We start from the raw sequence: 16009 nt of genomic DNA, 5'->3' as shown, positions 1-16009 counted from the left end.
TACAGTGAGGAAACTGACTCTAGAAAGAGGGCAGTTATATGATCCTAAGGGGCAAGTATTCTTGTCCTGATTTTTAAGTTCTTGACTTTGGCCCAAAAGAGGCAACAGGGGGGGTACCCACAGGACAACCTGCTCACAGAAGAATCTGCATTTGAAACGGCTGGAAGTAAGCAGCCACGGTGCGCGACATGGTACTGGGAAGAAAGGTCAATGAAGCGTGTCTCGTACCTCCAGACACAGGATAAGGAAGTCAGTCATCAGATCAAGACCAGAGCAGCAAGCAGAATTTCAGAGGCATGATTACAGAGGGAAAGCAACCGATGGGGAAATGGTCAGAGATCTCAGCCATCTTTGCTCCATCGGGCTGGCGGGCCTACCTCATGCCCCAGGCCACACCAAGTTAACAGACCGGTCTCTTAATGCTCACATTTTCTTTCACCCTGATTCCCATACCTCCATAAGCAGGACTAGCAGTGTCTGCACTTGAAGGAAGTGAGTCATCAGACCAAGTCTGGAAGGGCAGGTTGAACTCCAAAGGGATACTTACCACGGGGAAGGAACCAATGGGAAAATGGCCACAGATCTCAGCCGTTCCAGGATAGGGACACTGGGGAGAGACTTGAGCCCTGACGACCTTGAAAACCTCTACGGAGGCCAGGGATTTGGACAGAAGGTTGGACCAGGCGGAGCAGGTGGAGGTCAGAGACAGCCCATTCCTTCCCAGCCTGGCTCTACTGGGGGAATGTGTGCCACGGAATAGAGCTCAGGGAGGGCGATTCCTCATGGCAGTGATGGACCTTGCAGAAAGGATGTGTAGAGGTGGCTTCTTCCCGAAGTGAGCGTCTGTACCCACCCCCACCCACCCCCACCACAGCCACTCTACTCCTGGGTTCGATGTCTTGATCAGGATGGTAGGGGAAGGTTCACCTGGGTGGGGAGTGGATTTGTATGGCTGGTGTTGGGGAATACGAGGGAGAGAAGCAGGAGGGTGTTGAGAGGAGAAGGGAGTGGGAGGGGGTCTGATTGCTTCTGCCCCTAGGCAAACTGAAGAGCATTTCAGAGCAAGATGAAATTTTCATGTCTGTGCCTTGGGGGAGAGGATGGTCTGGGGCCACCCTCGAATGGCAAGAAAGTCTCCCAGAGCAGTGAATTCTCTGGGCTTTCTGGATTCGCCATCACCCTACAAGCCAGCCAGTCGGTTCTGAGCAGCAGTGGAGAGAGGATTTGGGCTGTTGGGCTGGCTCCTGGAAGGCTTTCAAAAGGCAGCTTTGAGAGACAGGTCTTCTGAGGACATGTCTACATTTCCATCGTGGCCCAAGATGAAGAGCTCAGAAACTCTGAGGCAGGAGGAATCCTGGGAGACTGCCGGCTGCCCACCGGCGCCTGCGGCCCAGGGAGGCACACCCCGGCCCCGCCCCTTGCCTTGGGTAGTGGGAGGAGCCCAGACCCCCTGTGCGGGGGGTGGGGGTGGGTGGGTGGTACAGAGGAATCATCTGACTTCCGGATGGGCGTGGCTTCAGGCTGAGCCTTATATAAAGGGGCTGCGGCTGGACACGTTTCAGGCGGATCCTGCCGCTGAGGGGATTGCTCTTGAGGGTGTTTTTCTGCTTCGGACTCAGCAGCAGGAAGGGCCCAGGGCTCTAGCTTTGTGAGCTAGGGTCTTTGACCCAGCACTGTGATGGACAAGGCCAGGGCATGGCTACCGGACCTAGGTGTGTCGCAGGAGACACCAGGCGTGCCCCTGGGACCGGAACCCAGAGACCCAGGCCGAATCCTGCCGCGGGACCCAGCCCAGGAAGCCCGGGAAGCCTCTGACGAGGAAGGCGGTGAGCCTGCGTGTCAGGACTGCCCGCAGCCAAGGGCAGGTGAAGAGGCGGACTCTTCCTCACGTCCCCCTGTGGCCAAGAGACAGAAAGTGGACACCGAGGGCAAGAGAGGCAGGCAACGGGAAGTGGATGAAGAGGAGGCCCAGAAGATGAGAACCCTTGTGGCTGCTATGAGCCAGGAGCAGCTGAACCGTTACCAAGTGTTTCGCCGCTCAGCCTTCCCCAAAGCCACCATCAAACGTCTGATCCAGGCCGTGGCCTGCACGCCGGTGTCCCAGAACGTGGTCATTGCCATGTCTGGAATGGCCAAAGTGTTCGTTGGGGAGGTGGTGGAAGAGGCCCTAGACATGTGTGAGAAGTGGGGCGAGAAGCCCCCACTCCAACCCAAACCTCTGAGGAAGGCTGTTCGCAGGCTACGCGAAAAGGGGCAGATGCCCAGCACCAAGCACAAGATCCTCTTCTAGGCTTGAGTCCGGAAGGGCTTGTTCCTGAGCAACCCGGCCCTCCGGCCGACCAGCCTCTTAACCCTCAGGCTTTCTTTCACTGTGTTCCCCATACTGCATCCCTGACCCATCCCCGAGGCAGCCCCTGCATCCCGAGGACATTGCCACCAGGATGGGACTTCACCAGGATGGATCAACTGCCTCAAAGGGGAGAGAAGACATCCAGCACAATTCGAGCTGTTCCTTTGAAAAGACCAGTAACATGCAGAAGTGTCTCTCGTCCAGAGGCATGCCGAGGACAGACCCGAGACCCAAAGTCTAATTCTTTGAGACACGACCTGCCACAACTCACCCGTGAGAACAGACTTGCCTGTTTACCAGAGAAGCTGAATCCATACACTGTAACCATGCCTGACTGGGAATGGTGGGTTCCCAGCCCACCAGGCCCTGGTGGGTTCACTCAGGGAATTCTAGCAAAGCCATCCAGCTGGCATATGAGCACCTCTGTGATATGCCGTCCAGGAGCCGGAAGCCCAGGAAATTCTTTCAAACTCACTGCGGGTGGGAAGTCTTGGTGTTCCTCTGCGGAGGCAAGGCCTTCCCGGGGGACACCAGACGACAATCTGTTACGCGGAGAGACGCCAATGTGCTTCAGTGCCCTTCAGCCAACCACGTCTGGCCGTGGGCAAGAGGAAGCCTAGGCTCTGGAAGTAATGGGATGTTTCCCAGTCGTCTGGGGCTGGCATGGCCTTCAAAGGCCTGTGAATGGGATCCCCAAGCCATCCGCGGTCCCGAAAGGAAACCTCACAGAATTCTTCCGTGGGTAGGGGTGGGGGTGTGAGATCGCAGTCTTGGACCAAGTCCCCCACTCACCAATTCCTGACCACATTTGGGCAGGCGGGGCCAGGCGAGTGGATTAGGACCCTCTTACAAAGAACCGGAGCTAAGAGCCTCTCACCAGAAAGGTGAGGAAGCAGCATAGCTCTCCTAGGTAGATCCAGGAAGGGGCAAGCCTCTGTCCTGTCCACACGCGGTTGCTCCATGGGGCTAGTGGGCCTACCTCATGCCCCAGGTCACTCCAAGTCAAGAGACGGAGTCCAGGAGTTCAGATCTGGAAAAAAGTCTGTCCTCGGCAGATGGCCGATCAGAAAGTCAGGGCCTCGTGGACCTTCATTCCCTTGGCGTCTTCATTCCCATGGGGGCCCTTGTACCTTGAGTTTCTCTCAAAGTGGGGGTACAGTGTGTGGTTCCACAGGACATGCTGTGCACACAGGACTCCTACCTCGAATCTGCCTTCCAGAGTGCTGGAAGTCAGCAACAACCAAACGCCCCTCAGAGCCTGGGGATGAAAGGTGAATGGATTGTGCGTGGCAACTGCATAAGCAGGACTAATACCATCCGCACTTGAAGGAAGTGAGTCATCAGGCCAAGTCTGGAAGGGCAGGTTGAACTCCAAAGGCATACTTACCACGGGAAAGGAACCAATGGGGAAATGGCCACAGATCTCAGCCATCCTAGGATAGGGACACTGGGGAGAGACTTAAGCCCTAGTGACCCTGAAAACCTCTACTGAGGCCAGGGATTTGGACAGAGGAATGGTGGACTAGGAGAAGTAAAGAGGAGGTGGAGGTCAGAGACAGACCATTCCTTCCCGGCCTGGCTGTATTGGGATGCATCTATCTGGATGCATGAGTCGACTCGGGAGGCTTTGTGAAAACTCCAGGGAGTAGAGCTCAGGGAGGCTATTACTCATGGAAGTGAAGAACCTTGGGGAAGAGGATGTGTAGAGGTGGCTTCTTCCCGAAGTGAACGTCTGTACCCTACCCACCCCCACCACAACCACCCTGCTTCTGGGTTGGATGTCTTGATTAGGATGGTAGGGGAAGGTTAGGCTGGGCGGGGAGTGGATTTGTGTGCCTGGCATGGGGGAATAAGAGGGAGAGAAGCAGGAGGGTGTTGAGAGAGGAGGGGGGATGGAAGAGGAAGGGGGGGATTGATTGCTTTTTCCCCTGGGCAAATTGAAGAACATTTCCAGAGCAAGATGGAAGCTTTCCCCATAGGCCCACTGACCTATCTTCATGTCTGTGTCATCGGGGAGAGGATGGTCTGGGACCACCCTCGAATGGCAGGAAAGTCTCCCAGAGCAGTGAACTCTCTGGGCTTTCTGGATTAGCCATCACCCCACAAGCCAGCCAGCCTGTTCTGAGGAGCAGCAGAGAGAGGATTTGGGTTCTTGGGCTGGCTCCAGGAAGGCTTTCAAAAAGCAGCTTTGAGAGATAGGTCTTCTGAGGACACATCTAGATTTCCATCGTGGCTCCAGTTGAAGGGTTCAGAAACTCTGAGGCAGGAGGAATCCTGGGAGACTGCCGGGGCTGGTCCTGCTGGCAACACACCGCGGCCCCGGCCCCACCCCTTGCCTGGGGCAGTCGGAGGAGCCCAGCCCCCCCCCCCCCCCCCCGGCTGTGCAGGGTTGGCTGAGCGGATTACCGACTTTCGAGTGGGCGTGGCTTCAGGGCCCGACCCTTATATAAAGGGGCTGGGCCCAGGCATATCTCAGGCAGATCCTTCCTCTGTGGATGATGAGGCTGAGGGCGTTTCTTTCCAGCTGATTTTGCCTCAGGGAGGACCCAGGGCCCGAACTTTCTGAGCTAGCGGACTTGGTACTGGTGTTGGGATGGAGAAGGCGAGCGCATCTGGGAAGCACCAGGCATGGCCCCAGGCTCGGACCCCAGCCACCCAGGCCGTATCCTGCTGTGGGACCCAGCCTAGGAAGCCAGTGAGTCTTCTGACGAGGAAGGTAGGGAGCTCAGACGTCAGGACTGCCCGCAGCCAAGGGCAGATGAAAAGGCGGACTCCGCCTCATGTCCTCCTGTGGCCAAGAGACGGAAGAAAAGTGGACACCAAGGGCAAGAAAGCCAGGCAACGAGAAGTGGACGAAGAGGAGGCCCAGAAAATGAGAACCCTCGTGGCTTCTATGAGGGAGCAGCTGAACTGTTATGAAGTGTTTCACTGCTTAGCCTTCCCCAAGGCCACCATCCAACATTTGAACCAGGCCGTGACCGGCACGCCGGTGTCCTGATCGTAATCATAGCCATGTCCGGAATGGCCAAGGTCGTCGGGCAGGTGGTGGAAGAGGCCCTGTTCCTGTTTGAGAAGTGAAGCGAGACGACTCCACTCCAACTCAAGCATTTGAGGGAGCCTGCATTCGCAGCCTGGGTGAAAAGGGGCAGATGCCCAGCTCCGAGCACACGAAGGTCCTTTTCTTCTAGGCCTGAGTCCGGAAGGGCCTGTTTCCAAAGAACCAGACCCCCTGGCTCACCAGCCTCTTAACCCTCAGGCTTTCATTCCACCCATGTCTCCCACTTCTCACCCATCCCTGAGGCCATTTCCATACCCTGTAACCTTCAGTTTGCCTAAAGAATGAAACAGTGTGTGTGCTCACAGGACAAACTATGAGCACACATAAGTTCGGCGCTAGAATGTTCCAAATTTTGGAATCATTTGTTACCCGGTGCATCCGGGGGCATCAGGAAGAAAGATCATTAAACTAGGGAGTGGTACGTCCGGACCGGGTTAGGAGGCAAGTAGTGTGGGCCCTCGGAGGAAATGAATCGTCTGGTCAAGATGAGATCTGCCAGTTAAGCTCCAAAGGCAAACGTTCCAAGGTAGCTAAACCAGTCTGTGATTGCAGGCACCCCATTGCTGTCCCTGGCCAACTTGCATGTTAGTTATGTTCAGAACCCGAACAATCCTTTTTCATGGTTGCCTGCATGACCGTTTCATCAGTTATTGCGCTCTTCTGTTTTGCTGAGTTGCATGTAAAATAACCTAATGTAGAGCGTCTTGTTTTTGATGGCGAAGACTGTAGCTCTATCTTTCCCCATAGAAGTACAATATAATATAGAATGGTAGAAAGTCCTCTACTGTTAGTGCTTAGTTGGAACTGAATGGTGGGGAGAACCATGGCTTTTCACATAGTTTGCCTTGGATGGAGGAGGCGGTTGAACTGAACTGGGATTTGCTTTTTTTCTCTGCAACGTTTGTGCTACCACATAGTTCTACCTGTTTGCTGAATATAATCCAAATAATAAAGAGATGTGAATGATTATATGAGATAGGGAATAGAAAGCAGAAAGCTCAATGGGAGCAAGGAAAGATCTTTATACTGGTTTTCAAAGACTGAGACTGGCATGAAGAGTCATTATCTTCCTTAATATAGTGGCCAAGAAAAAGCACATATTTCTTTTAGCTCAGAAAATGCACATTATGCAGTTCCTTATGTGCAGATTTTAAAACATGAAGTTTATTACTATTATTATTTTCTGAGGTAATCCATACAGCTTGCATCTATTCAAACAAATGTTTTAGACCATTAATATTTATCTCTCGCATACAAATCTGTCCTTTCTTGAAGGAACATTTGTTGATTATTTGCCAAGACTAAGCACTGAGGATACAATATAAATAAGATATGGTTAAATAACGATTTACAGAGGATACTGTATTCAAGTAGCATGTAAAAGATAAATTGCATATATATTGCAACAAGCATTAAAGTAGAGGTATGGATAAAGTATTGTAGTTCAGTCATAGAAGGCTGGAGGAACTGCTTCTGCTTGCTATTTGATTTTGTGGGTGAAGTTGGAAGAGTCAAAGACTGAAAGGTAGAGAAAGGGGAGATAATAGAAAAGAATGTTCCAGCAAAGAGAAAGAGACCATGTATAGCCATAGCATAGTGTGTGGGAGTGGAGTGATAGGAGATCCACCTCCAGAGGAAAGATGGAGGTTGATGATGATGATGGGGCATTCGGCTAAAATATGAGTGGGTAAAGAGGTGCTGGAAAAGACTCCCGAGAGTACCTTAACAACAGGGAGGTCAAACCAGTCAATTTTAAGGGAAACCAACCCTGAATACTCATTGGAGGAACTGATGCTGAAGCTCCAGTATTTTCATCACCTGATGGAAAGAACCCATTGACTGGAAAACACCCTGATGCTAGGAAAGATTGAAGGCAAAAGGAGAAGAGGGCATCAGGGGATGAGACGGCTGGATGGCATCACTGATGCAATGGACGTTAACTTGGGAAAGCTTCAGGAGATGGTGAGGGACAGGAAGGCCTGGTGTGCTGCAGTCCATGGGGTTGCCAAGAGACATGACTGGGCAACGGAACAGCAACAAGAGGTGATGAACTTGGATGACCTTCATTATTTCAGCCTTGCCAACCTCTCCAACCTCTGTCATCTGCTACAGTTTCCCTGAAATGGAGGAATTTTTTCAGTCTCACGAGTCTTCTCACTTTGAAGCATTCATATATGCTGCATTCCTGTCTGAAAAGTGTGTTTCACCTGACTCTTCTTTCTTGCCTTTGTCCACACATAATCATGCTTAGAAATCTGCTTCCTCTCATTTCCCAGATTAAGTTCAATTCAGAAAGACCTTCCTTACACCTTTGACCTACTTAAAAATTGTGGGCTTCCACTTGTTATCCTCATTTTAATTTTTTCTTATGATATTTGTCACAATTTAGAAATATATACATGACTTATAATGCACATAATCTATCACTATTTTTGTTATCTTGGTTTTTACTTTCCTTGTTGACTTAAAATTCCCAACCAAGTTCCTAGAATATTTTTAGTCTTCTCAATGTATTTCAGAATTCTGTTAGTATTACTGTCTTCAGACTCTGGTGCCCAGAGGAGAAATCAGGTTGAAGTATGAAATTTAAGATTATGTTTATAAAGATAAAGTTTTAAATCCAGGAGAAGGGGAGAAATCACCTAGGAAGAAAATAAAAGGGTCAAGAGAACTCATGATAAGCTTGAGGATCATGTAGGCTCTGGTGGGAGATGAGTGAGGTCCAGCTTGGATATTAACTGACTAAGATGCCAGGATGTCTTAAGGACACCTGATTTGATTTCTTCTCAGTGATCTAGACTAGACCATCAAAAACTCTTATCTAATAATGACATCTGCTTGTCAAAAAGGTACCTCGGTATTCACATGTCTGAAGCTCAATTCCTGGTCATCCTCACCAAATAAATTTTTTCCTTCCTATGTTTCCTTCTTACCACTCAATCACTGTGCCAGTCAGAAATGTGGGTTATTTTTGACTCCTCTTTTTCTCTCATATCTCTTCATACATTACTCAGTACCAAATGTGATAGCATTTTGAAGCCTGTATAAAAAGTATCTGACAGAGAAATTATTTAGTTTGGATAATCAAGTATGTCTTTCCTGAAGAAATAGCTTTTGACCTGAAATTGAAAGAATTATTTTCCTTGTTTGAATGGAAAAATGGGGATGAAGGAAAGTGTCTCTAGAGAATTGAACAGTAGCCTTGAGTAATATGCATAGTTGAGGAGAGAAAGGGACCCCAACGTGACTACAGCAGAGGGAACAAGAGAAAGTATAATATGGGAGGAGGTGGAGAGGGATGCAGGATCATATCATGGGGAATTTAGCATTGTAAAGATTCTGATTTTGAATGCAATAGGGCACAAGTGAAGCATTCCAAGCTGAGGGATGACCAGATTCAGTTAAAAATGTGCAAGATCATATTGGCTCCTCTGTGGACTAGGATGCAGGTGACATATAAAAAGAGATGTGGGAAAGCTACCTGGAAACTGAATGCACCCCTGTGATAAATGATTGTGGTTTGGATTGAGGTCCTCGCTATGGCAACAGAGACAAGTGGATAGATTCATATGTGAGTGGTAAAGTTGACCAGCAGTTCAAAATTTTGCTTTATCTGACACATTTGCTTGGACTTCCCGCTACTTCCATTGTCTCATTCTCCTTCTAGTTGGCCAGAGTTCCTGCTGTTGCACTTGCACACTGAATATCTTTTCTCCCCTTCCACTATATATTTTATTTTTTAAACTCTTTTTATTTTATATTGGGGGTATAGCCAATTAATGATGTTGTGATGGTTTCAGGTGAACAGTGAAGGGATTCTGTCATACACATACATGTATCCATTCTCCCCCAACTCTCCTCCCATCCAGTCTGCCACATGCCATTGAGCACAGTTCCATGTGCCCTACAAGTAGGTACTTGTTTGTTATCTGTTTGTACTCTGAATGTCTATACTTTGGTCTGTACTTTGAACATTTCCTTGGTGTAATCTCAATCTCTTTACTCAGTCTCAAGCTGCAAATATTTCTTAATATTTCTACCAACTGTTTAAATCATTATTTTCAGATATATTTTTTTCTTGGACTCTGTAACTTGATTATTCTCTTACTTTCCTACTGCATCTTCTCCTCTTCTTTCCACATTTACAAGATGTTCTTCAAGACCTACATCAAAGTTCATCATTACCATAAAATTATTCTGATTTTTTTTTTTTTTTAGCGCCAAATGACCTTTTCTTCCCCTAAAAATCACGAATAAAATTGGGTGAGTTATTACCTGTTCACTCTGAGTACCGTATACTACCCTTTCTTGGTTATGTTCTGTATTTCAGAGCTGGTCCTTGCCGGTGTGTTTGCCAATCTGCCTTGGCAAATGACTTCCCTCCATATGAGGCTAATGGAAGGCAATGGAGGAAGACTGTAAAATGAGAGAAGATAGGAAGTCAGTTATAGATCCTAATATGCTTGTCCGAATTGCTGACATTGGAGAAGACCTTACTGCTGCTAAAAGAGCTTTTGGAGCACCATCATCCTGAATCTGGTATCTCACATTTCAGAGAAGACAAATTGGTCACTAGAACCATAATCTCGAGTATACAGCAAAGACCACCACCTGGAAAGACGATTGTGGCCAGCCCAACATTGACCCGATGCCTAATCAATTAGCCTCGACAGCACCATCTAATCAATAGCACATTGGTATTTCACTTTCCTAATATGGACAGAAGTTATTTGTTTTTTCCCACAAAAATGAAAGAGATTACTATTTTCCTTAAACCTCAGTCCCTAGAATGTTATGTCTATTGTATCACATTCACCATCTGGAAATAGACTTACTGAGTACTTGTTCTTTGGCTTCAGTGTCTTACTTTCTTTTTATTCCCTCTGCATTCTCTCACACATGCTTCTCAGGTGATGACTTCTTTGGGGTTCTAGCTTCCTCTTGGAAGCCCTTCCTTCATGGTCTTGGACCTACTAGGCATCTTTTACATAGGACTAGTTCTCTTCAGGCAAAAGGGCCACTGCGCCATGGCGATATCATCATAGCATCTCAGTGTCCTTCCAGACCTAGAGAGAATAGTGGCCAATGTTAACCTCTGACATGGCTCATCTTTCCCTGTAACATGTAGTTTGACCTATAAGCATTTACAATTAATAGTTGTAGTTAATTTTTCTGAGTCAAATTTCTTCCGAAAAGTTTCTTGCCATCATCTGTTTCCTGACTACATTTTAACCGATAAGAGTGATATAGTAGGAAAAACTCTGTATTCAGCAAAGAAATAACTTGAAAGAAACAATTCCAACATTTATGTTTATTAACTATATCTTTGAGCAACTAATTTCATCTCTCTGAACCTTAGTGTTTTCTTCTTAATATGAAGTTGCCTATATTATGAGGTTAACATAAGAATTAAATATGAAAATAGATATGAGTACTTTATAAAGTGTCAAGAAGATATAAGACTCTATACCCCTCATTTGTCATTCGTGCCGTTTATCTTTTAGTGAATTTGTTTGCTATATGTTTATAAACAGATTATCAACTTCATTTACACAAATCTTCACAAATCTTCTCTTACATTCCTTTGTATAACCTCCCACTGACTAATACATGATTGTTACTCATTGTATAATAGTTTCTTGATAAATAAATATTGGTAATCTGTCTATAGCATATAGCAATGTTTTCTAACAAATACAGTTCCTATACTTTCAAAAAAATCCCCAGAAGCCATGTTAACATCTGATCTGTACATATGAATTTGAAAGTTTGAAGCAACATCCTAAGAAATAGGTTTTACTTCAGCCAATTCTGTAATGTGAGATAGGACACAATGAGAGAAGAAAAATTTTTTTGCCCATTATAAAGATATTTTTAGGTTACTCTTGAAAGATATTATTTTTTTCCTGATTTTGAAGTTATGAAAAAAATTTCTCCATCAAAAGTGGTAACAAAAGGCATTAACAAAACATGTTAGTCTTCCGAGAAAGTTACTCAGGAGTGTCATGCCTCCTGGGGTTCTAGCTTTGTACAGATTTCCTAATTGTTGTAATTAAAAACAGAAAAAGACAGTATCAAAAGAAACTGAAATAAAAGCAAGAGCTATTGATGGTTGAGGCAGAAATCATATACTTTAAGAAGTGGACTTTGAGCAAATTCAGACAAAAAAAACAGCATGCAATCAGTTTATTGGTTTAATACAAGGAAGTGCTTTGTTTGGTTTGAAGAAGCAAAGGATATAGAAATAAGCAACAATAGGCAGGTCTATCTCTTGGAAAGGAGAGATTCATACTGAGATGATAACTCTCTATGTGAAGACTCTGACTTTTGGCTTTTTGGCAAGAAGTCATTAACACTACAGTCACACTGTGATTATTCTTACTTATTATAATTCAAAATAGCATATCTAAAATGATGTGTACACAATACACTAAATACTTCTCATTTAGTTTTCAATCATCTTACTGTGTCCATATGATTTCAGGTTAAACAGTCCATTAGGGGGTTGTTTTGACTAGGATCCTGGCATGATAGATCCAACTAAGGTTACAAGAATTGTTCTCCAAAGACTGCTTATAGAAGCACTGTGAAAGTTTATATTTTTGGCCATTTCAATTGTGTGTGACTTCTTTAAATTCCAGAGCATGTACCTTAGTGCCCATTTATATGGTTTTTATTTGTCTACGTGTGAATGCATATATATCCTTAGAAACTTTCTGCAAACTCTTCCTGAATTAATGGCATTTGTGCATTTGCTGGTTGTTAAGTCATGCTTTTAGGAGATGCGTGTTCCTCCCTTAATGATTATCTTTCTCTTCTAACCAGAGAAATTCCAGTGGGGATGAAGTGATTTAAAAATAAAAAATAGTGGTATTTTGCAATTTTCTAGTTTAATCTATGGTTAAGATCAACATATATCCCTAGAATTTGGGGGAAAATGAGTAGAATTTTGGCTTTGTTGTCTTTACCACCAATGATTCAATAAAACCATTTTTCTCTTATAGATAGGAGAAACCAATATTTATACCTCAAAAGAGCTGACATAGCAACTGGATTTATTTCTAGATTATCACAAGCATAAATGACTATGATTACTGTTAAAAATAAGTTGGTTGAGGCTTGAAGTGTAACTAATTGAATGAAAAAATAAATTATTTTCCACAACCTTATGACTAAATGTATCTTATTGGATATTAGTAAGACTTGCAAAACTGAAGTGCTTTCTGGTTCCTGAAGGCTTCCCTGATGGCTCAGGAGGTAAAGAATCCATCTGCAATGCGGGAGACCCAGGAGAGTTGGGTTCAATCCCTGGGTCAGGAAGATCACCTGGAGGAGGGCATGGCAACCCACAACAGTGTTCTTACCTGAAAAGTCCCATGGACAGAGGAATCTGGTGGGCTACGTCCAAAAGGTCGCAAGGAGTCAGATAGGACTGAGCAACTAACCACACATCTGGTTACTAAAGAGTTTGCATAAGTCTTTCAGACTTCTGTTTCTTTTTTGATAAACTATATCTGCTTAATCTTTATTTCCTATCTAAAGATTTTTTCCCCCATTAGTTTCAAAAACCATTACTTTGGCCTTGTGAGAAGGGAATTATTCTTTTAAATATATTACAATAAGCAACCATATTAACATCTATATAATAAGAATATATTAAAATATCATTTGAAACCATTAGAATATAAACATTTAACTTAATTACATGCTAGTTAAAGCAGGAATTTGGAGGCAAAATTTATTTTGGATTTGGCTATATTTTTAATACTATGAGCTTGAAGAGACTCTCTAACCCTGCTTTCCAGTTGAAAATAAAATTTAAAAAACCCCAAATAACAAGAATTTTATAGTACAAGTTGCTTCACTTACTTGGTGTTGATTCATTTTTATTATACATAAATAACGTTTTAATCATACTGATTCAAAATACAGTTTTTAATATAGTATAGAAACAGCCTCTTTCTCTGTTTATCCTACTTCAAAAATGCACATATGTTATTTATCTTCTAATGGCCAAATGGTACAATTACAATTTAAGAGGATTAAATATTTTTCTTAATATTCTTTCTGCCGAAGCTTCTAAAATGATTTGGGGATGATCATTCTTGTTGGCTATGAGTCAATTTGAACCAATCAATACACATCAGTGCTCATATTATTCTTCTGCTTTTTAGAGTTGAGAGATGATTTGTTGATCTCTGAAAATTTCATAGGGAGGGACTGTTTGCCAAATTTAAGCCAGCTCTGATCCTGATGTTATCTTGCCCCAGAATCTTTAAAGGTCTCATGCTGCTCTGGAAGTGAGACATACATTTCTCAGTCAGGAATGCATAACCCTGGTCTGAAAGGCAGACCTCATTCAATCTGTTGCCCTATCTTCCCATTGCTTATCTATTTTACATATGATGATGTAAGTTTCCATGTTACCCTCTCCATCCATCTCACCCTCTCCCTTCTTCCCATGTCCATAAGTCTGTTTTCTATGTCTGTTTCTCCACTGCTGCCCTGCAAATAAATTCTCCCATACCTTCTTTCTAGATGCTGTATATATGCGTTAGTATACCATATTTATCTTTCTCTTTCTGACTTACTTCACTTTGTCTCATATGGTTTAGGTTCATTTTGGATCTCTGAAATGAGATGTTGTTATATTCACCTTTGAACTCCAATAATATGTTAATTATATTGTTGGGGATTCTTATGTCTGAAATTAAGAACTATTTATATACTTACATTTTAGGATCTTGAGGCCCGTAACTTTCTCATCTGGCATTCCTTTTGTATCTATCACAGTGCTTTATACATAACAAATGGGAAGATCCTAAACCCTGAATGTCAGGGTATGCAGGGGGCCAGTTTCACTATGTAACTATGCTATACATAGACATTGTGTACAAAGAGGGCAGGATAACTATTTTTGCTTACAATAGTTATGGAGGTCACACAAAAGATAAGAACTTTGAGCAGTGACGTGAACAAGGAGCATGCGTTTTGCCACAAGGAGCATAGAAGATTATTTTCCTGGTAGAGATAAAAAAATACACAAATGAAGTTATACATAGAGAGGGAGGGTCATTTTACCTAAAGCCCAGATTTTGTGGGAAGATGTGAATTGTAAGAGGTAAGATCAAAATGGCAATTTGGGGACAAGTGTGAAGGGCTGTATACAGTGTATAAAACTTGGAATTCAACCTCAAAGTAACTAGAAGGAGATGAAGGTGTGAAAAGTGGGTATGTGATGGCATAAGATTTGTTTCTTGGTGAGTTGGGAATTCTGGCAGCAGTGAGGCAGGGAAACCAGTGACTCTGGCATGGGTCTTCAACCAGTTGAAAATTTCTGTTCGGTCTACTTTTTTTGGTAACACACAATAGCAAAGCAACTAATTAAATTAGCACCTGTAATCACCTGGAAGGATGCATCCATTGACGATTAGACTTTAGAAGAGTTCAAACAATGGCAAAGCATACTATCTGAGTGTAGTGTATATTGTCTGAAACATTGCATTTAGTATATAATTTTACATTTCTAAAAGAAGGAAGTACCTATATTTGTACACAGCTCAGTGTTTTAAAAAAGAAAAGGATTCTAATGGTGGTAAAATGGAAGATGCACCTTCTGAAAGTCTGGAAAGGCAATTTTAGGTGAAGAGGCCTTCTCAGATTACTTACAGAGCTTCTAGGCGGCAAGCAGAAGCAGGGGCTCTATTTTTCAATCCACTTCCTCATCACTAGTTCACTGTGCTGTTGATCTAGATAATGTGAATTTTTGGTCACATTCTCTGACTCTGCTGCCTGAATCTGCCATCAACCTCTGATACCACTTCTCCTTTCTTCTGTCAACACTCATCCTTTTTTTCAGCTTTCTAGTTCTTAAAATGTGGGCATCACATACATTTCCTGTTAAGAAGACTATTTTTGAAGAGTGATATCCTTATTCATTTTTTTATGATTCATACCTTCCTTCAGCCAAGGATGCCCCTTAAAACTGCTTGACAGATCAGTTATCTAAACCAGTTTTTATCCCAATAAAAATGGGATTACTGCCATGGGGGTGATTGCACCGGTGTTAGAAAACAGAACAGGGCAGCTGTCTTAGGTTGTGAACTAGATGGACCCTGGGGCAATAGAAGGAGACTTTATGATGTCCAAGTCCTTCATTATGCCAACTACTAGCTGAGTTGCCTTGAAGTTCCTCTGACTACTTATAAATGACAAGTTCATGTTAATAGTGAAGGATTTTGTTCCAAGTTATAACCAGGACTTCAAATGTCTCTCATCTAAAGCTTAGGAAATCCAGCTTAAGTCTGCTTAACACAGAGGAGGAAAGAATCCAACTCAATGGTGGGCTCAGTTAGAAGGTGATGACACTTTGTTGCCGTCTCTTTGGGAATGTTTTTATTTATAGCCATACCTTCCAGTAAAAGTCTGTCCTGTCTGAACATCTACATCAATGCCAAGCAAATGAAATTTGGATACAGCTCCAAGCCTTTAGTTTCTATTTTTATGACAAAATCTGCCCATAGCTGCCTGTTTACATTACTTTCATCCTATCTGGGTTTGACAAATGCTGTATATTAGGATAAAAAAGAGAGAGAGATAAG

General features: G+C 44.0%; 1 protein-coding gene across 1 annotated transcript; it reads left to right on the top strand.

Annotated features, from left to right (window-relative positions):
- Window positions 1-1678: 1678 nt before the first annotated feature.
- Window positions 1679-2290, top strand: TAF11L2 (TATA-box binding protein associated factor 11 like 2). Its single transcript, XM_061129507.1, has one exon. The coding sequence runs from the start codon at window positions 1679-1681 to the stop codon at window positions 2288-2290; it is 612 nt and encodes a 203-aa protein (XP_060985490.1).
- The last annotated feature ends 13719 nt before the right edge of the window (window positions 2291-16009 follow it).

The sequence above is a fragment of the Dama dama genome, chromosome 25, assembly GCF_033118175.1.
Source record: "Dama dama isolate Ldn47 chromosome 25, ASM3311817v1, whole genome shotgun sequence".
NCBI classification, from domain to species: domain Eukaryota; kingdom Metazoa; phylum Chordata; class Mammalia; order Artiodactyla; family Cervidae; genus Dama; species Dama dama.
The sequence above is the reverse complement of the archived record's forward strand: the minus strand, read 5'-3'. Positions and strand labels throughout refer to the sequence as shown.